The following is a 21,805-nucleotide window of genomic DNA, read 5'->3' as shown; positions in this document are numbered from 1 at the left end:
CTAGAACCATACCTCTGGCTTTTTGCTGGTTCATTGGACATAAGAGTCTGTCCGATTTGTCTGCCTGGGCTGGCTTTGAACCAGGATCCTCAGATCTCAGCCTCCTGAGTAGCTAGGATGAGTCACAGGTGCCTGGTTCTCCTATGCCTTGTATATCACAGATAGTAAGGATGTACCTGTAACAATATAAGTACCTAATGAATTATTTATTTCCACAAATGAATGAATGCATGAAATGCAAAAAAGTGCAATCTTTTCTTTCTTTTCTTTTATGTGGTTATCTGTCATCAAAAGAAAGAAAAAAAACCTGTGGATCAGAGCAAAGCAGTCTATCCTTGCCCAAGGACATGTAGCTAGAATGGAAAGAAGCAGAATAAAACTCCTCTGCTGGGTGGAAGGACCTCATTGCACTCTACATCCCCCTGTCCTATCCAGCTCTAAGAAGCTATTGCTGCCTGGGGAGGGTCTGACTAGCCACATCCCTGGTTCAGAGGACAGGGCTTCCTTCACAGGGTGGAGGAGGATATGAATCTGCTTCTTCCTAGAAGCACCTAGTGTTGGTTAGTTATTCTACCTTATTGCCATTTAAATACAGTTCTGATTATTGTGTTTGCCTTGGTAGAAGAAGAAAAAAAGAGTCACTGAAGGTATAAAATTGCATATTATTTACTGCAGAGAAGAGAATCGTCTCCCTGGTAAATATGCATGGAAACATTTTTTATTTGTATTTGTATTTTTAAAAGATGTTTAAATAGACCCAGTAGACCGTGATATCTCTTTTCAGAGTTAGTGCCATCTATTGATTAAATATGCATTTATATATTTCTTCTACTTTTTTTAAAAAAATAAAAGAGACATATGTTTTAATCATATAATAGACCTAGAAAAATTGATCGAGGAAAATACATATTTATGTGTTTCCTTACAAAAGACTTTTTTTAAATCAAGCACACATAAATTATTTGCTGATATACATTGATGTTTATTAAGTGGGAATTTAATTAAGGGGTAAAGGGCATGTGTAGGGGTTAGAAAAGAGATTTGTAGAAAAAAATGAATGTTTTAATTTTATTTTAATAATTTTCTTATTGCTGTTCTACTAGGAAATGAAATCTAAAGCTTTGTTTATGCTCTACTACTGAGCCCCATTCCCAGCCTGGATGGGTATGTTTATAATGTTCTGGTGTGCTTGCTGGGCTTGACTTCTGGGCTGGTGCTCTACCACTTGATGCACACCTCCAAGCCTAGCCTCTGGCTGGTTATTTTGAAGATGGAGTCTAGAAGATGCTTTGTACAGGCTGGTTTTGAGCCTCAATCCTTCTCCAGATCCTTGACTCCCAAGTGTCTAAGATTATAATTGTTAGCCACTGGAGCCTGGCTTTTAAAACAAGAATGTTTGCAAATAAGGCCACACAGCTAATTAAATGTCATAGCCAAAAAGCCCACCTAGGTTTTTTTTTTCACTTCCAAGTAAACATCTCCCTCAAAGAAAATAATGGGACCAAACACTATCATTTACTGAACATCACAACCAGGAGAGGAGTAGAGAAAGAAGCAAAGTGCAAGAGTAAGACTTCTACTAGATCTCATTTTTCTAGAAGCTGCTCTATTTCTTAATCTATTGAACATTCTAGTAATAGGCATAGTAAGAACTGAAAAGGAGCATGAGGCTCCTGGGATGAGTTCATAAGAGGTTTACTCCAGCCTCCACTAGTTTGCTGAGGGGAGAGGGTGTGCCACTACAGATTGGAACCTCGGTGTCCTCTGAATTCTATGAGTTAAAAGTTTGGTCCTAGCTGTATACCAGATGCTCACACCTGTCACTCTAGCTACTCAGTAGATGCCAATCTAGCTAGGCTTGGCAGAAGTCCCGGGAGATTCTATCTCCAATTAAGTGGCCGGAAGCTGGGTTGGTGGCATGATGCAGGTGGTAGAACACCAGCCAGAGTAAAAGTGCAAGTCCCTCAGTACTGGCACCAAAAACATACATACATACATACATACATACATACATACATACATACATACATACATACATACATACATAAAAGGTCCTCAGTGTGCATTCTTGGGAGGTGGTGGAATCTTTAAGAGATATAAGAAGTTGTTGGGTCACTAAGAACACAGTCTTGAAGGGAGATAATGGATTTCAGCTCTTTCCTCTTCTGATTTTTAGTTTCTGGACCTCAGAAGTATGGTTGGGCTACATCTTCTCAATGGGCTACCTCTGTGTCCTAGGCTAGAAGAACTGTGCATGGCCAGTCATGGAACCCCCAGCTTCCAAAACTGTGACCCACAGTAACTTTTTCTCTAGAAAGGTTGATTAACTCAGGAGTTTCTAACAATGATGGAAAGCTGACCAGCAGACAAGTTCATGGGAGTGGTGTGCTCCATGCTCCTTCTGCTCCTCTGAGTCCTCATTGCTCAGTGCTCAATGGATGCTGAACTGACTGCTGAGTTCCTCAGGCAAAACCAGATGGTGCTCCATGGGACCTGCTTGCTCTGCAGGCTTTCCTACCTCTCTTTTTCTTCCTCTTGTAGTCAGCAGCTAGGAAAGGGGGCGAAGGCTGGTCTATCCTCCAACCCCAGCCACACATCTGAGAAGCCACAGCTTTGAGGACTCTACGTCTTTGTCTTTTTTCTTTTTGTCAGTCATTGGGCTTGAACTCTGGGCCTGGGCTCTTCAGCTTAAGGCGCGCACTCTACCACTTGAACCACAGGGCTACTTCCAAGGATTCTATTTAAATCTCATGACTTCTACTACTCCTATCTGTATAGTAATACTTTCTTTACAGTTTGTGGAAAAGATAGATAAGAAATATTTAAGGCCAATAACAACACCTGACTTATAGAGAGTCAATATTATGATAGTGCTCATTGCTCTAGTTTCTTTTTCCTGCTTTGTGCTGGTACTGGGGCTTGAACTCAGGGCCTCGGCATTATTCCTTAAAATTTTCCCCCTCACAGCCGGTTCTCTACCTATAGCTTTTTGCTGGTTAATTGGAGATAAGACTCTCATAGACTTTCCTGGCTTTGAACTACGATCCTCATATCTCATCCTCCTGAGTAGCTAAGATGATAGGTGTGAGTCTGGGGAACCAGCTTCAATTTCTTTTTAGAGAATGACTCACACTGAAAACAGAAAAAGAAAAAAAATACTCTTGGTTTTGAATTTTGGTGGTGTCACTCACTAGTTGTGTGACCCTTGGATAAATTACTTAACTTCTCTCTAAATTAGAGGTTTAGAAGGCAAGGCTAAAGATGAAGTGTGATGCTCTATGTAAAACTCTTAGCCTATAAAAAGTGGACATGTGTTGTCTTATCATTTGTATGGTGCATCTGTCACAGAGACCTACGAATTCTGCTTCACACACAGCCTCCTTTTCCTGATGCCACCACAATCAGACCTGGGCTGTACCTATTAACGTATATAGTAATGTTCTGCTTGATTCTCTCCATACTCTGTGTTCCACCCTCCCTGTTTAAAAGGAAATCATCACTTTTCCAGCAGTAGTAGGAAATTTCTAACCCCCTCATCTATAAATGAAGGTTTCTTTCACTCTGTCTCTCATCCTTTCCCTACAGAGAATCTGTGTACCTGTATTGTTCCCCCGGTCAGCTATTTATCTCACTTCTATGGTCTACACCACAAGACAGCTCTGTTTTTTCCAAGGATTTGCCCCTGAACTTCTGTCAATTTCTATTATTGTTCAAAAGGGTTCCCAGATCAGTTTGCTTACCAGGGATATGGTTGCAATTATTGGTTCTATAAATATGACTATGTTTTGAAAGGTATAGGTTCTCTACTATCTTTCTTATGCATGCATTTACTAATATGCTAATTTGGACCAGCCTTTTCAGATATATCATATGCCTTTTGTGGACAGGAATAAAGCATATTCTTCCTACTTACAGCCCTGAGAAAAAGACTTTATATCAAACAAGACCTTCAGAAGAGTCTGGTGATGTCCCATGTATCATTGTGTGTTTTCCACTTGACTCCTGAAGTTTATAAGAAGGAAAGTAATCAATTGTCCCATTTCTTTAAAAGCAAACAGGCCCCTTTTTCCTCGAAAAGGAAGAATTCAGTTATACCCAAATAGCTGTTAGACGTTTCATAGGAACTATGAATTTCACAGCAGGACAAAGCTAGTTTGGAATCCTGATCATTAGCTGGGTTGTCTTTCTCAGATCTTTGATGCTGGCTGGATTGCAGTCTCCTGAAATCCAGGGACAATTTCTCTTTGCGTGTGGGGGGTAGGGATGAGGGAGTGGAGTGGGGAGCAGAACCCTGGAGTGGGAGAGCACTTAAGAATTGCTGTGGGGAGGAGAAAATAATGTTCTTGCTTAGAAAGCCACTGACAAATCTCAGTCCATTTGCACACATTGAGTGGGGAAGAAAGCACAGCCATTGCTGAATCTCTGGAGGGCATCTTACAAGAGAAATAGTCTTCTTTTTGAGAAACCTGTGTGTGTGTGTTTGTGCACCTGTGTGTGCGCACATGTGCGCACGCTGCTACTGGGGCTTGGACTCAGGGCCTGAGTACTCTTCCTTAGCTTTTTCTCCCCAAGGATATCGTTCTACTGCTGAGCCCTAGATCTATTACTGGTTCTTGGCTAGTTAACTGGAGATAAGAGTTGGCTTTGAATGTCAATCCTCAGATCTCAGCCTCCTGAGTAGCTAGGCTTGCAGGTGTGAATCACCAGTGCCCAATCTAGTGCTATTTCTTTTTTGAAGCATTGGTTGTGTGTGCAAGGAGAATCAGTAATGGAATCACCTAGCCAGGGATGTGTTTGCCAGTCCACTCTGGGGAGGGCCTTTCTAGACCAGATATTCCCTAGAGAAAAACTCTGAGGCACTTCACACCCAGAAATACTGTCCATAAAAACTGTCATTCCCACAAGGGACAAAATGGACCATGGAACACAAAAAAGAGAAAGAAAAGGGGTGAGGACAAGAGAGAAAGTCTGCAAGCTACAGGTATCACCGTGTGACCTTCTCATCCTGAACGTTTTGGATGACTTCAGCAAGTTTCTACCTCCTGGAGACATAATCTGAATAATACCCTTGCCTGGGCTGTGAACACAGATAACATTGTTTAAGTGTCTTGGTAGAGTTTCAGAATGCCTTAATTACGTGGAGATGGCCAATTCTCTTTTGCTGTCTTCAGTGTAAGGAGAAATAAAAGCTTAACATGCCTATCTTCCCGCTGGGAAAACCAGATTGCTTCCAACTGTTTCTGATGGCAGTATGGGGAAGTAGGTTGCAGATTGAGATTTTGGAGCGCACCCCTTGGGTTGCAGCTCTGGTTGTGTTCTTTCCTATAGACAAGGAATGATAAAAGAATTGGCATGGACTTTAGTTGCATTTCTGCCAAGGAGCAACCTTTTATGTCTTGGTTATGCCCTGCTGGAATGAGATTCAAACTGATGGTGCCCTCTTGGGCTGCCTACCCAGAAGCTGTGTGTGCCACACACCAGTCCCCCACTGGCACACTCACAGAATATCAGTAGGCACGGCTGATCTCTATTCCAGTCAGAGGGTGAACAAGGCGGGGTTGGGGGGGCAGGTTTGAACTCCCCTTAGAGTGGAACCTCCCAACAGGAAAGTCTCCTGTGTCGCTCAACAGCGGGGAGCCAATGCGTGCCTTGGAGGTCTGCTTGGAGTGCTGTGCAGATTGAAGCTGATGATTCTTACCAGTTGTGTGTATGTGCAAGAAAAAAAAATCAGAGCCTGCTTGCTCCCCATCTCTAGCACGCTCTCTCTCTCTCTCTCTCTTTCTGCTCTCTCCCTCCCTTTGCAAACATTGGATTTAAACCTGCTCAGAATTCAGCACAGAGAAAGGCAGCCACGGTAGAGCAGCAGCGGTAGCAGCAGCAGCGGTAGCAGCAGCAGCGGCAGCAGCAGGACCAGGCAGGAGCTAGAGCCGGCAACCCGGAGCTCCGCAGTGGCTTTCGCGATGTACCATCCCGCCTACTGGATCGTCTTCTCCGCCACAACCGCCCTGCTCTTCATTCCAGGTACCCAAGGAGGAGATGGGTGTCATCTCTTCTCGGCCACAGTGCCATGCGATGGGAGGGCAGAGAGGAAGGGGGAAAGAGGGAGAGGCAAGGAGGAAGGGAGGAAGAGAGGGAGTGTGAGAGGCATGTGAGCTTTGGAAAGAGGTAGAGGCTTGCTGTGTGCAGCACACACGCGCGCGCACACACGCACACACACTCGCTGGCTGGCTCTCTCGCTTGCTCACACGCACGCAGATGCTCCCAGCACGGGATTTGCTCCATTCTGGGGATCTGGTGAGCTGGGTTCAAGATCTGCACTATGTTGTGTGGCAGTGCTGTTTGTATGCAAGGTAGCAACTGGTACGAACCCGCTGTGGTCTCCAGGGGGTAAAAGAGGTTTAAACTCCATGGTGAAAACCTTTTTTCCCCCTTTGGTGTCTCCTTTGGGACCTGCAGAATGGATGGGGTGTCTTTATTGCTCAGTCCTGGGTTCTTTCTTTTTTTCCTTTTCCTGAATTGTGTATGTCTCTGTGTCTTCTGTAGTTTTTTTTCTGTCTCTCTCCCTGTCTGTTTCTCTCTCTGTGCCTCTGTCTCTGTCTGTCTGTCTCTCCCATGCTTTCCTTTCTTGCCTCAATCCCTCTCTTCTTGGAAACCCTCTCCTCTACTCCCGAGTCAGCCCCTGTCTCCTTCTGTCTTTTTCTCCTCCATTCAGCATTCCTTACCTTAATACAGTCCTGGGACTGCCTCTTGCCCTTTATTTATCCTTCCACTAAATGGGTAGATTATGCCTTCAAAAATTCAAAACCCCTTTCAGCTTCTCCAACCTACTCCTCACACCAGAAATATGAATTTCCCTTGAGAGGGTTTGCAGTGTCCAAACGGAGGGAAGGTTGGGCAATCTGGCTGCAGGGAGGTTTGCCTGATTCCTTCCGTGCTCTCCTACCCTTATCTAAGGGTTGAAATGTGATGCCCCCTCTGACAGCAGCAATGACTTGTTTGGGGGAAACCAGTCTGCAGCAGTACAGGTAAGATGCTGCAGTCTTCCCAAAATAAGCTTCGGAGAGGCTTGCAGAATCTAGCACGTCTTAATAGGTTTGGTAATTGCACACTAGTCCTTTGCAGGCTGACAATGAATGCCTGCAAGCATCCTTCACACAGTGCCCAGAGGGCTGGGTTATGCTTGTCAAGATTTTAGACAGCATCAGAGGGTCCAGGGGTTGCCTTACTTAAACCCCAGCCCAGCCTGGGCAGGATCCCTTCCTTTCCCTTCCCTTCCCTTCCCTTCCTTTCCCTTCCCTTCCCTTCCCTTCCCTTCCCTTCCCTTCCCTTCCCTTCCCTCCCTTTTCCCCCCTTTTTCCTCCCCTCCCCTCCCTTTCCCTTCCCTCAGCTTCCCTTCCCTTTGCTTCCCTTCTCTTCACTTCTCTCTCTCCTTTCCTCCCCTCTCCTTTCTTCCTCTCCCATCCAGCAGGATCCCTTCCTTTCCTTCTCCTTCTCTCCCCTCCCTTCCCTTCTCCTTCTCTCCCCTCCCTTCCCTTCTCTTCTCTTCTCTTTTCTTCTCTTCTCTCTCCTTCCCTCCCCTTTCTTTCTTCCCCTCCCATCCCCTTTCCTCTTTTTCCCTCCCCCTCCTTCTCCCTTCCTCCTCCCCTCCCCTCTCCTCTTTTCCTTCCCCTTCTCTTCTTCCCTCTTCTCCCTTCTCTCCCTTCCCCTCTCTCCTTCTCTTCCCTTCCTTCCCCACCCCCATTTCTTCCATTTCCCCCCCAAATTGAGATATGTATTCTGGTTTAAGCATGAACTTAGAGCTACATAACCATACATATAGCACAGACTTCAAAGCTACATTTCTTAAACTTTATATTGCTTTTCATTGTTAAAACACATCATTTTACATTTTATATTCAGAATCCCTTTTGGCTTTTAGTTTGTTTGTTTTTAAAACACAATTCCCTAAATACTACTAAGTTGCTAATGTGAAATTAGAAAAAAAATAGGAGTTTATTGTGGAGGAAAAAAAAGAGAGGACTCAATTTTTCCAAAGGAAATCCAGTGTGTAGTGTTATGTAATTTGCAACTTTAAAATAAAATAAATTGATTTTTATATTTAATTATTTTGTAATTTTCAAAAATATTTATCTTTTCAGAGAGAAGGTCTGCCTAACCATGTCCCTGGGTGTGGACGTTCGTTTTAGGCTGAGAAGTTGATCGATTGTAGAGGAAGGGTGTTGTTTTCTTTTAGCTGTTTCCAGGAGCTAAGGCTTTAGTCTGGACACCAGCTAGGCTGGACTGGGTGGGGAAGGCAACAGAACTGGGCCTGATAGAGGGAGCCAGGTGAGTGCTGGGGCCTCAGTGAAGAGAAAAACTTTCCCAGGCACTCAGGCCTTTAACTGCTTGGGGGCTGGAGATTGATTCTCCTCCGGGGATGGACTCCCCTCCCCCTGGGTCTGAGTCCCCTCCTCCCAGGTCTATCTCCCCTCCTTCTGGGTCTGACTCCTGGCCTTTGACTAAGCAGGAGCAGAAGGATCAGGACCTCCACCCCAGGGGATTGTGGCAGTGAATCTGCGCCCCTCACGGCAGAAACAAGAGCATTGCACTTCCCAAAGGGGAGGAGTGAGCCCCAGTCTTACTTAAAGCTGAAGCTGCAATGCAGTATACCCTGTCACTAGGGTAAAACCTCCCTCTAGGGGACCCCAGGCCCTCCAACACTCAGCTCCACTGCACTCAGAGGTCTGTGGAGGAGGCCAGGCTTGCAAGAAAGTGGTCCCTGCCTTCAGGCTTCCTTGCTGCACCCTGAGCCTAGGGGCAGGGGTGACATATGATCTGCTTCCAAGTCAGAGGATAAAAACATCAGCCCTGTGTGTTCTTCACACTTGGTCTGCTAGCTGCTTTTTATGCGTATTGTGACAGGAGCTTGCCCCAAGAGATGGGCAGCAGGGAGGAGCAAAAGTTGGTGTTGGCCAGTGTAAGTGGAGTGCAGGAAGTGGCCCTTCCCAAAGACTTCCTGCTGGAAATGGAGCTGTATCGGAAAGTTCCTAGACCTGCTAAGTGTGGCTGCCTCTTCTCCTGTCTCACTTCCTCCACTTCCTTCTTTCATCTTCAGACTTCTTTTCACAGTTTTTTGCCCCTTTGTTTCAATGGATGCCTTTTAAGCCATGGGGTTAAAACCATCTTGTTAGCCATTTACTTCCCCAGCATCTAAAGACAGAGGCTAATGTAATAAGGAACCCTCGACCTGGTTAGGCCTCCACGCCATTTCATTCTGAAGCTTTCTATTACTTGGTGAAAACATGTTTCTACCCCAGAATAATTGTAAGGTTAATGCTTCTGTCACCTGGAACCTTCCAGGGGGAGACTGATGGTCATAAATTGCTTTTCTAGGCAGAATCTCCAGAATGCAAGACAGTTGCAAATAGAGACTGTTGAGTCTACACCCACTTAAGTGACACTTTTGTCATTTCTGAGATGCTGGGCATCCTGAGTTTGTTGTTTTAGGAAAGAGGAAAGAAAAGATTATGCTGGAAGTTTCTATCGCCCTCATTTTTCTTTTGCCTTCCTCCTTTTTCAAAGTTTTCCTCTTCTTCCTCCTCATTTTCCAAGTGTGAATGTTTATGTGCATGAATCCATATGTGTTTATGTGTGTGTTTGTGTGTGTGTGTGCGTGTGTGTGTGTGTGTGTGTGTGTATGCTGGTCCTTGCTGGGGGAGTGCTCTGCCAGTGAGCTCTATCTACTTCCTGAGAGCCTTTGTGGAAGTAGATGCAGAAAGTGAAGGCTGCTGGGCATTTGCCTCAGAATGATTGATGTGGGGTGGGGGAGATGTGGGGGGTGGAGTGTTAGCAGAGTGAGATTAAAATGTGAAGTAACAAATATCTCAGAATTTCTTGATGTCTTTCAGATAATTTTATCTGCAGTTTGAGTAGAAACCCATTTCTCCTGTTTGTCTTTTCCCCTCTGCTTTAGCTCTGAGAAAGGGCACTGTGCCCCTGGCAGGACAAGGATGAATTGGTGATATTACTGTTCAGAAGTCAAGGCCCAGATCTCACAGTGGGACCTATAGCTGGCTGGAAACTAGTCCTTGACTAGATGCCTAGTCTAGAAGGCAGCTTCTCTCTAGGTTAGGTCTTTGCTTGCATTTGTGTGCTTCTCCATAGCCCATCCTGCTTGTGTTTTCCCTGCTGTGTTCTAAGTAGGGAAGTGGCTGGGAGAAAGTTTTACCTGCCCTCTCTGAACTGAGCAGGGTCTTCCTTGTGCACAAATCTGCAAGGCTGGGTCTTCGCACATCTTAAATAGGCTTTTGCCTGAGCCCTGGGCTTGGCTAGAAAATTCTCTGAGGTTTAGGATTCTTCTTTCTCGCATGCACTATCCTGCATTTTCCTTTGGTGAAGTGTGTGTTGGGTTGTTAGGCTGGGATGCTTGGCTTCTAGATGAGACCTCTAGGGGAAGGTTTTATAACCAAGGTTAGTGAATTCTTTTCCCATTTCTCCCCCCATCCCTACCCCAGCACATTCTTGAGAATCTTGCTAAGGGTTTCAGCTATTCAGGAGAGATGAAGTAGGGAAATCTGAGCCCCAGATTTACTGAGAAACAGATAAGACAAGGACCAGGCATCTGGTTATAAATAAGATTTCACCGTCCTTTTACCAATTGTAGATTCATGTCCTTCCAGCTATCATGTGGCCCTCCAATCCCTTAAAATGATTGACATGTTAATAAGGTCAGACCATATCCTGTTGGCATTCAGCACTGGCCCATGGCAATAGCAGCCACTGCAAAGGAGACAGGTGTCGACTGCCTTTCCCATCGCCTGGAGCTGGCCAGCATTACTCAATCTGAGATTAATCAGAGATCTCCTGAGCTGCTCCAGTCTTGTCTGCCTTGCACTGTCTTCCATGTCTGAGCACCCGAAGACATATTTCTATAGCCGGGAACATTCCAGAAGACTCCCTAAGCAGCCAACACTTGTCCGTGTTGTCTACCAGCTCAGCTCCAGGTCTTCTTTGCCTTATCGTTGTATTCAGAGTTTCAGACCTGTATCAGCTCTTCATGGCACAGTGCGTGTCTCCCACGAGATGGGCACCCATTTGGGTCTCTGAGCATACTGAGAGCTGAGAGCTGACATTTAATTAGAAGTAGTTTCGAGGTTTTATTGGTTGGCATTTTCAGAGTCTCAGTTTATCAGTCTGAAGAATGGGCTCCAGCTGTGAATGCTTCTATATAGCCAATAGAACATTATAGCCCAAAATGTGCCCTAGTCTTCTAGTAATAAGGCTCTTACCCCTTGGTATGATACCCAGCTGACTTTGAACTTCCTAGACTTTGACTTCCGCTCTCTAAAAACAAGGGCAGCAGACATGACCCTTTTGGTCATAACATGCAGTGGGGTCCAGTATTTGGCAGGGTGCAAGGGACATAGATCTGGACATTATTCTTAGATGGAATTTAAGGAGTCTTGTCTAAATGCTTCATGTGCTTGTGATTGTCTTTGGCCTTTGGGCTGATCTTGGATGGGGCCTATCAGGCTGAAATTGTGTCTGTATAAATGGACACCTGCCATACATTCACAGCTGCCTGAGGCTCTTCCTGTCACTGAACTCAAGTGTCGGGCCACAGATGGTCCATAGCTGCTGACAAGCCAGACTATCAGGAGCAGAGGACATTAGCACCTCGAGATGTTAGCTGGCACCTTCCAGACAGAGAGCCTGGGCAGGCTGGTCTCACCTTAAGGCAGCTGTGCTGTGTTCTCCCACTTCTACTCCTGACCCTGATCCTTCAGACAAACTTTAGGTTGTCCCTATTGCCCTAGATATGCTATAGGTAGGAGATGGAGACTTAGAATTTGCTCTTGTTTTAAAGCCTTGTTAGGGTCTTCCTTGGTGATGGTGGTGGTCACATTTCTACACTGTTCATTCAAGATGGGTTAGGGGGCTGGGAAGGTGGCTCAGTGGTAGAGTGCTTGCCTTGTATGCATGAGTCCCTGGGTTCAATTCCTCAATACCACATAAGCAGAAAAAGCCAGAAGTGGTGCTGTGGCTCAAGATGTAGGGCGCTAGTCTTGAGCTGAAGAGCTGAGGGATAGCGCCCAGGCCCAGAGTTCAAGCCCCACGACCGGTAAAAAAATAAAAATAAATAAATTTTAAAAAAACATGGGTTAGGGTTGGGATGAGGGGATAGGACTCAGTGAAAGATTTAAAGTAGCTCTGAGAAGAGTTCACATAGAGATAAACTAGAAGACAATGTGCTGACCATTCCCTTCCTGTAGGTGTGTAAACACACACTTCCTCTTCTCATCCTCATCATCCTCTGGCAATCATGGATTCAACCCTTCCTTATGTGTACGTGCACCACATGTTCACGCACATACTCACACATGCATGTACACTCATGTACATGCTCACACTCACTCAGGCACTCCTGTAGGGGCTTGCACAGGAACACAGACAGGCACTAGTGTATGTGCGCATGTGCACACATGCACACACATGCATGCAGGTATTCCCACTTCTGAGTCATTGTTTATGGTACTTTCAAAAATCATATCCCCAAGTCCTTGTGGAAAACAAACTGGGCCTTGTGCTTCCTCTTTGTCTCTTTAAAACTTCACTTGTGACCTCCAGGTTTGGTGATTTTCCTGTGGGCACACATATCAGGAGCCTGTGTCAACCATTGTGATATACAAGAGACTGCTTTCTACTGGCAGCAGCATGCGGGCTCCCTACCAGGGTCTGGATAGGTTCAAGAGGCAGTGCTTGTACTCCGACTTTCCCTCCCACCCAGATCTTTGGGGTACTTCAAGTCTAGGACTTCCCTGCAGCCACTATACCAACTTAATTAAATGCTTGCAAAATGCTCTAAGACACCTCTGGGCAATGTGCTGGAGAAGTACAAAGCATTATCATTATGATGCAGGCACAATCCCTTTAATAAGCAGAGACACTGTACTGTGAGACCCCTGGAAAGGCCAAGATGAATCGATGCATCAGGACGTAGGCCATTGATTACAATGCCTGCTTTCATGTCCATAGGAAATGGTAAGTGACATTGGATTCCTACACTGAAATGCAATGTGGAGCAGACTGGATACTTCAAGGACTAGAGCCTGAAATGGCCTGATCAGTCATTCTTGAATCTTTATTTCTGAGGAATTTACAAGTGCTGTTTTATATAATGCTTGACAGTTTGCTAATGAGAAATGGTTCATCCACCTAGAAAATCTACCTTTCTGTTCTTCACCAAGGGACTGAGATTGCATTTGCTTGTATAGACTTCCAGTTGAGTTAGAATAGAATTAAAAATATTCATAATGCTATGCCTTGGTTTGCATACCATATAGCATCATCTGGGTCCTCTCTACCCTTCTAGCTCTTGGCTTCGGTTACTCTGCACAAACGTAGCTTCTCAGAAAAGCCCCATCTTTCCTTCTTCCAAACTTTTACCTGAGCATACAAATTCTGATCTTTCTTTTTGTGTTCTTTGGGCCAATATTGGAGCTTGAATTCAGTGCCTGGACACTGTCCTTTAGCTTTTTTTCTTTCAAAGCTAGTGATCTGTCACTTGAGTCGCAACTCTACTTCTGCCTTTTAGTGGTTAATTGGAGATGAATCTCACAGACTCTCCTGCCCGGGCTAGCTTTGAGCTTTCATCCTCAGATCTCAGTCTCCTGAGTAGCTAGGGTTACAGGTGTGAGCCACCAGCACCCAGCTTAAATTAGGATCTTCTTAAATATCTTCAGGTGTTCCTGCACGACAGGGCCTAAATATTACTTTTCTGGTAGAATCTTCTTGAAGCTTTAACCCAGACCTCCTTGTTTATTATGTGAATCTTTGGTACCAGGCTTCTCTTTCTCTTCAACACTGTAATTCTTGGTTTCATATTTCCCTTAACATTGTAAACACCATGGTCCATAAAGGCTGCTTCCATTTTCCTCTCCAGTGTATTCTCAGTGCCTAGCACAGTGACAGAGAATAATGCTTAGAGAGTGTGTGTTGAATTAATGGATGGATGGATGGATGGATGGATAGATGGATGGACAAGTGAACAAGTCAGCGGCCAAGGTCGCACAAATACTGTCAGCTTGTTCTGCTTTAACCCTTACTCCATTCCACTTACTCCTCAAAAGCAGCCCAGGCCCTGGGTGACCTGCACAGAAGGTTACCCATGGGCACAGTGAGGACCAGCATGGGACCAGGCTTTGCTAGTGGGAAATGGAACTGTTCTAGGAATGCTAAGCAGGATCATTCATCTAGAGTTCATGCTTGTCAGTAAACACCAGCTCGGAACCCACACAGCAGCTCAGGGCTGCAGCACGGAGTTTTGGATCTCATATCACACATTGCGGCAGGCACGCCTGAGAATGCTAGTCTTTCTGTAAACACAGATGTGGGCTCTAATGTGGGTTATTGGTTTAATACAAACTACAATTACTCAGCACATTTAATCAGGGTGTCTGTGAAAGTGGTTGCAGTTATTTGAAATTTAGAGTCATGGCCAGGGTGTCACTAAGTAGGAACTATAGTAACACAATCAAGCATTCTGGCTTATGGATAAGAAAATGCAAAGGGTATAGGAGTGGCCAATATACTTAAACAGGTTGATGTTTCTTTGGAAAGTAAAAAGAACCTGAGCAAAGGAGAGGAGCTATGACAAGGGCTGAATTATTTGTTGAGATTAATTACTCTCTTTCTCTTCTTGTCTCTCTCTCACACACACACTCCCTCTCTCTCCCTCCCTCTGTGTGTGTGTGTGTGTGTGTGTGTGTGTGTGTGTGTATGTGCATGTGTGTGTATGTGAGTTTGTGTGTGTGTATGTATGTATGTTGGTGATGGGGCTTAAACTCAAGGTCTTGTACATTTGATTAGCTTTTTTACTCAAGGCTGACATTATAACACTTAAGCCATATCTCTACTTCCAGGTTTTGCTGGTTAATTGGAGATAAGTGTCTCACAGTTTTGTCTCCCTGGGCTGGCTTTGAACCAGGATCCTCAGATCCCAGGCTCCTGAGTAGTTAGGATTACGGCCATGAACTGCCAGTGCCTGGCTTTCCAGTCACTTTTTCATAGTCTAGTCTATTTCAGAGTTGCTGTGCCATGGCTGAGGGATTCTAGGTGTCAGTGATGTTGCCTTATCTGTCTGTGAATGTTCTACAGGACTAAGCACATTGACATGTTATGCTAGGCACTAGAAAGGCAATGCCTAAACTAAGGAAATTGGTCAAGCCAAATTTTGAGGCCTTGCCTAACAGCCATGAGATCCTGAGTTCTATCCCTAGTATCTCCTCCTCCCCCCTCCCTCCAGCTCTCTCTCATTATGGTCTCTGTTCTTGTTGAAGTTGGGATCTAGTGAGAGAGACTGACAGACAGCAACCTGTCACTGATATGGTTGTGAAACCACAGCTTTGTGAAGACCAAGAATGGGACGTGTGTGGTTCTATGATTCACTACAAGGAGGGCTGGATCTTTACAGGGAGACTAGTGAAGGCTTCCTTTTGAAAGTGGCAGTTGAGCAGAGCCTTGGAAGATGAGATATGCAGATGATCTCCTTTCAGTTAGTTGGGAGGCAAGGGGGCATTGGTAGCATGAACTGGATCTCTGAGGGACCTGCAGCAGGAAACCTAAGACTGCATTGTCCCATCTGCACAGGCTGCCTGGGAGTCAGCAGATAGTCAGTTTCTGACAGTCATTGTTATTCTGGAGGTGACAGAACACTGTGGATGTGATGCACAGGGTGGGGTGAAGATCCTGGCTTGCATTTTTGAATCACATTCTTGTTGCAGATTACAGTATGGATTTGTGACAAACAAACCAGAAGGGTTAAGCCAGTGGGGAAGTTGCTGCTCACCTCTGATGGGAAATGACCCTGTCTTAGACATTAGAAGTGGTGGATGGAATGGAGGGATGAGAATGAACTTGAGAGTCTTTAAGGGAATGTCGTGGGTGATTATAAAGGCTGCAGAATCTGAACTTGAAATAAGCCCACAGTTAACACTGAGAGCCCTGGGGAGTGCTGAGTCGATTGTTTGCTCTCATAGTCCTGTAGGTAAGCTGTCTCTCAGGCTGACACGTTATCTTGCTTTGCTTTAGAACAAAGAGTAAGTTACTTTTGGAAATTCCACCCTTTCTGGAAGTTCAGTCCTTTAAGTGGCAGGGTCTAGTGAAGGAGCTCAACATTGTAACACTGAACTTTCTTGTCCATTATACAAGATTTTGAGGGGTGGGGCAGGTGCATGGGCTCTCATCTGTAATACCAGCTACTTGGGAGGTAAAGATTAGGAAGATAATAGTTCCACGTTAGCCTAGGCAAAGAGTTGGTGAACTCTCCTCCATCTCAATAAATAACCAGGTGTTGATGATTTACGCCTGTGATCCTAGCTACATGAGAGTCTTGAAGGATTGTGATCTGAAGCTAGCCCCAGTTCAAAACTCCAGACCTTACCCCATAAAATAACTAAAAGGAGAAATCATGCCTGGTATGCTCAAGATTCTCAGTTCAAATCTCCAGAATCACAGAATAATTGCAAAGAGAGGCAGTCGTATTATCTTCTTAGATTCTTCCTTCTAGAGAAACTTGGATTATACCCTTAAGATTCTGAGTACAACCAATGTTCATTCATAAATACTGTAATGATACCCAAGCATGTGTGACCCTTTCTGTGCTCCACCTAGGGCCTGGGGTCCTCTGTACAGAGATGGATGTCTGTGGCTTCCTGCAATCCTTTTTCAATTGGCATCATTTATGTAGAGGATTTTGGAAGTGAAAGAGGTCTTGCAGATTGTTTAGTCTTTCCATCTCATTTTATAGATGAGATAAAATCATGTAGTCAGATGGTGACTGAGGCTACTTTTTCTTTCTTTCTTTCTTTCTTTCTTTCTTTCTTTCTTTCTTTCTTTCTTTCTTTCTTTCCTTATTTAGTGCTGATACTGAGATTTGAACTCAGAGGACCTAGGTGCTCTCCCTGATCTTTTTCCTTTTCCTTTTTTTTTTCTTTTGCTCAAGGATGCTTCTCTACCACTTGAGCCATAGTACTGATTTTAGCCTTTTTTCTAGTTAATTAAATATAAAAATCTTATGCACTTTTCAGACCAACTGTCTTGAAACTATGATCTTAGCCTATTGAATAGCTAGGATTACAGGTGTGAGCCACAAGTCCCCAGAAAAGCCACTTTTGAATATAGGTTTTTCTTTTTCTTTTCTTTTTTTTTAAACTGACCTGTCTAGAATCATTTCAATATCATAGTAAAAGACAGAAAGTGAACTTTGCCTCTCAATCTGATAGTCTGTTGTCAAGAGGCTATAACTGTAGCTGCTAGTCTGTTTTGCTGACTTTCACTTCTAGCACAAAGAACATTTTGGAACAGGATAACTCCATGGAAGAAAACACAAAGATTAAGGCGTGGGGTCAGGAAGCAAAGCAGTAGCCTTGTCCCTTTCGGAGGCATTTCCATACCTCAAATGACCTTTGCTCTGAAGTAGTATATGCTCAAATGACCTTTGATATTAGGGAGCATTGGCTCAGTGTAGTAAAATCTCAGATGCCAGGTATATGTCAACTTGTTTGGTCTACACATCTTAAAAATGTCTGCTTGTATCACCACCACATCAGACTATCTCTTTTTAAATACCTCTATGGGTTTGGATCTGCATGAAGCCAAAGGAAAATCCATTCTGAGAATACCATGGATCCCCTGTCCATGATGCTCAGCAGTGTTCTGATCGCATACATATACATTATAACTGTTCTACATGCCAGCAAGCAAAGGAACTAGAAGAAGCCTTCCTTCACAAGCTTCATGGTCAAGGACACAATTAGAGTGCTAGCTCCAAATGACCCAGTAGGAAAATACAGAATGAGAAGCAGTTACAATCAGATGGGAAGATGGCTGAATCATGGCCATGGTGAAGACAAGCACTTGGGGGGGGGGCTTCTCATTCTTAGAAACACAGGCCTGAGAAGCCTTGGGCGTCTCTGAACAAGCCAACTTGGCTCTTCCACAGTGCCAAGGAATTTCCTGTATCTTCAAAGAGAGGAGGAGACTGCTGGAAGACAGAACATGGCAGATGGAAATAGCCCATCAGCTTACAGGCTCCAAAAGAAGCTGGAGTTTCCTTGGGGCCCCCCCTGGCTTTATCCCATGGAGAGGAGAATTCCCAGTCTTACTTGGCATTTGAATGGGTGCCTCTTTGGGTGAAGCCCAGACAGGGAAGGATGATGGAAATTACTCTCTGGATTTTGCATTTTTCCCCAGTAGGATCTCCTGGAGTCCTGGGAGTAGTTGGCCACTGCCTAACAAGAGCTATGATGTTTGTGAAAACTGGGCTGCTGATTCCTATGACCTGACTGCTGTTTCTCCTTTCCTTTACTTAGATACTTAAATTTATTACTGTTTATGACTTAATTTATTAGTTTATGACTTCATTTATTTATTACTTAAGCTTTATTTTGTGTTGGCACTGGGGCTTGAACTCAGGGCCTGGGTGCTGTCCCTTAGAAGTCCAGGCACACTGTCTACCACATGAGCCACAGATCCACTTCTGGCTTGTTGTTGGTTAATTGGAGATAAAAGTTGGCTCTTACACAGTGCCAAGGAATGTTCTGTATCTGCCTTTTGAGCTGGTTTTAAATCTCAATCCTTAGATTATAACCTCTTGAGTAGCTAGGATTATAGATGTGAGCCACTGGCACCTGGCTTACTTTATATTTTATTTTATTATTTTATTTTGTATAGGTCTTGGGGCTTGAAATCAGGGCCTGGACCTTGTCTCTGAACTTTATTTCATTATAGCTAGCGCCCTACCATTTGAACACAGCTCCACTTCTGGCTTTTTGGTGGTTAATTAGAGATAAGAGTTTAATGAACTTTGCTGCCTGGGCCAGCTTTGAACTGTAATTCTCAGATTTCAGTCTCCCGAGGCGCTAGGATTCATGGGTATGAGCCACAGTTACCTGGCTTACTTTATTTTTAAACCTGTGTGGCTATCTTGTGGGAACATCCATGTAGTGAGCCCTTCTTAGGGGCTTTGGTCATTCTCTTTACTTTTATTCCTGGTGGCTTTGAGTAAGGAGTACAATTCCTCCAAGGTTCATAATTCTGGAGTGGCCCCAAAGATCCTCAGAGAAGTATAAAATGCCCCAGGTCTAACTGTCAGGTTGCCAATTCTTACCGCCTCTCTGATGCAGGCCACTATTAGTTGGCCATCTTTTTCCATCTCCGAGACTTTCTTTCTTTCTCTGGCATGCTGTGTTTCTGGCACGATAGCACATACTCTGTGTGAGCAGCAAGCCTATTTAGGGATGCAGCAATGTTTGGTTTTGCTTCATTTCCTGGGGACAGCTCTGGAAAGTGGCTTCCACTTTCCTAGCTAAGAGTTCTCCTATTTGAGTTGTGATGAGAGAAGCCTGGAATAGGAGGAGGAAGGCTCCAATGCTGAGCCCCAGGCTGGAAGTGCAGCCTGGGTCTTTGGGCACAGAGCTCCTCCCTCTCACCATCACTGCTAGAAGCAGAATTACAACATGAAAAGAGAGATCCCTCTTAGTCTCTCCTGAGCACAGGCTAAAGAGGATTGGAGCTAGTTCCTACCCACATGGACTCATTTAAGAGTCTCTAGAGCTTAAATTCCATGTTGCCTGGACCTATGGGAAACTACTGCACCTCGGGCCTGTGAGTGCTTTTGGTTTATTCTGGACTGAGTCCAAAATTAGAATGATGGATTCCAGTATGCTTGCATAGCAGAAAGGGCAGTTTCTGGGGTTGCATATCTGTCTTGTATGCTGCCCTGATTCAACATGCTCAGCTTCCTGTTAGCCTGAGAGACACTGCTATGGTAGAGATGGTGACCTGACTGCTGATTCTGAAAAGACTGTGGAGGCTAAGCATGGACTCAGCACATTGAATATGGTAAAAGTCTATCACAGGACAGTCCTGGCAGCTAGGGCCTGTAATCCTGGAGCCTAGTATGGGTTTCCAGAGGTCAGTAGAGTTTCTTACACCTTAACTACATGTCAAGTTTTGTCTTACTTGGCATAGGGTAGGAGGTGTTCTAGCCACCTATTTCAGTCTCCACAGAGGTCTCTGCGCCTAGCTGGAGATAGGAAGAATCTCAGAGATGGAAGGTTGCACCATTAGCTTTGTTTTTGAACTGTTTGGCCCCAGACCACTGACCCCATCTCTGGGTCTCACTTATGTAGATATGAAGCTGTGTCAATGTGACCAAGACGCATAGGCATTGTGGATGTTTCTGGAAGCCCATCAGACATCACTGAGCCTGGTTGATTGAAGTCTGGTTTGTCTGGCAGGCACATCTGACTGCAGATGAGAGGTGCAGACAAATCACTGACATTTCTACCCCCATTAGTCTTAGAGAAACACCGCTGGAATCTTTGTGCCTGGAAAGGCAAGAGGGTTTTTGGTAACAAAGTAAGAGTTTGTGCTGTGATTTCGGGAGCAATGGAAGAGAGTTCAGAGCAGGGAGGACTGGAGAAATTAAAGGAGATGTAGCTTCCCATCCCACACTCTTTAAAACCATCTTATATTCTCCATTCTTCTTTATTTTCATTTCTTCATAACTATTCTATGCTGCTACATCTTAGTGATGCCAAGTGGAAATAGAGGGACACCACAGGCTTCTCAGTAGAAAGAAAACCTTTTAGTTTACCTGTCTCTCTGTCTGTCTCTCTCTGTCTCTCTGTCTCTCTCTCTGGTCTGTGGTTAGGCTTTTATTTTGCACAAATAAATTAGTATGTAAGAAACCTTGTAATTATTCTCTCAATATTCCTTGTCATTATGTATTTGTGTATGTGTGTGTGTGTGTGTGTGTGTGTGTTGTACTGAACATTTTTGGTGGTGGATGGAAGAAAGCAACAACTTCTAGAGCAGAAAGAAATTTGGGAGAAAGTGCAATGGGGACTTCTGGGAGCCAAAAAAATCAGTTGAGAATTCTGTATCCAAAATGTGCAGGACCGGAAGCATTTCAGGTTTCAGCTTTGTTTGAGATGTTGGAAGATTTATATACACATAATGAGATTTCATAGAGACAGGATCCAAATCTAAACACAGAATTCATTTATGTCTTACATATGCATTTTAGACATAGTCGAGATAATTTTATACAATACCTCTCTTTTGATGGAGATCTGATACAGGAGGTCAACTATAGAATTTTCCACTTGAAATGTCATTGTCAGCAGCACTTCAGATGCTTCAGATGGTTTGAGGATTAGGGGTTCTTAATGTATACAAAGACTGAGGGGTAAAGCTTCAGGCTACCAAGCAAAGGAGCTGTAGAACCAAGACAGGTAAAGAGCAATCGGCCAGTAAGGAGCCTGGATAGAATTCAACAGGTCATTTTGACAAAGAAACAGCTGAGCACCTACTATGTGGAGATGAGGGCAGGCTTCCTAGAATACCCGCCCTGGTCCAGCCCTGTGTGCAAAGCATAGCTGCATGTCTTCTATCCTTGCATTGTACCAACACCCCCACCCTCACACACAGTTATATACACTCCCTAGACACAACATCCATACACATATACACACACCACATATCCTACCTCTTGGCCATGAACATATACATATGCTCTCTGCTAATTAAGTACAGGCACCTATACTCATATACACAGTGCTCTCCCAATCTGTACCCACCCACGCCCATGCCCACATATGTACTCATGCTACTCACACAGATACACACACCATCCTCCTCCTACCGGTAGATATCTCCAAACCATGTACCCATAAAAGACAGATAGACAGACAGACAGACAGACAGACAGACAGACAGACACACACACACACACACACACACACACACACACACACACACA

At 44.5% G+C, this 21,805-nt stretch overlaps 1 protein-coding gene across 1 annotated transcript in view; it reads left to right on the top strand.

Moving 5' to 3' along the window:
- Positions 1–5,484: 5,484 nt before the first annotated feature.
- The window catches only part of Opcml (opioid binding protein/cell adhesion molecule-like), a 1,175,213-nt gene continuing 1,158,892 nt past the window's right edge, over positions 5,485–21,805 (top strand). The window contains exons 1-2 of the mRNA XM_013009599.1: positions 5,485–5,883; positions 5,915–6,021. Coding sequence (XP_012865053.1) covers positions 5,961–6,021 — 61 coding nt within the window. The 5' untranslated portion in view covers positions 5,485–5,883; positions 5,915–5,960. The remainder of the gene's footprint in view (positions 5,884–5,914; positions 6,022–21,805) is intronic.

Source organism: Dipodomys ordii, unplaced genomic scaffold, assembly GCF_000151885.1.
Source record: "Dipodomys ordii isolate 6190 unplaced genomic scaffold, Dord_2.0 Scaffold10, whole genome shotgun sequence".
Classification (NCBI taxonomy): Eukaryota; Metazoa; Chordata; class Mammalia; order Rodentia; family Heteromyidae; genus Dipodomys; species Dipodomys ordii.
Note: the sequence above shows the minus strand (reverse complement) of the source record. Positions and strands in the feature narration are given on the sequence as shown.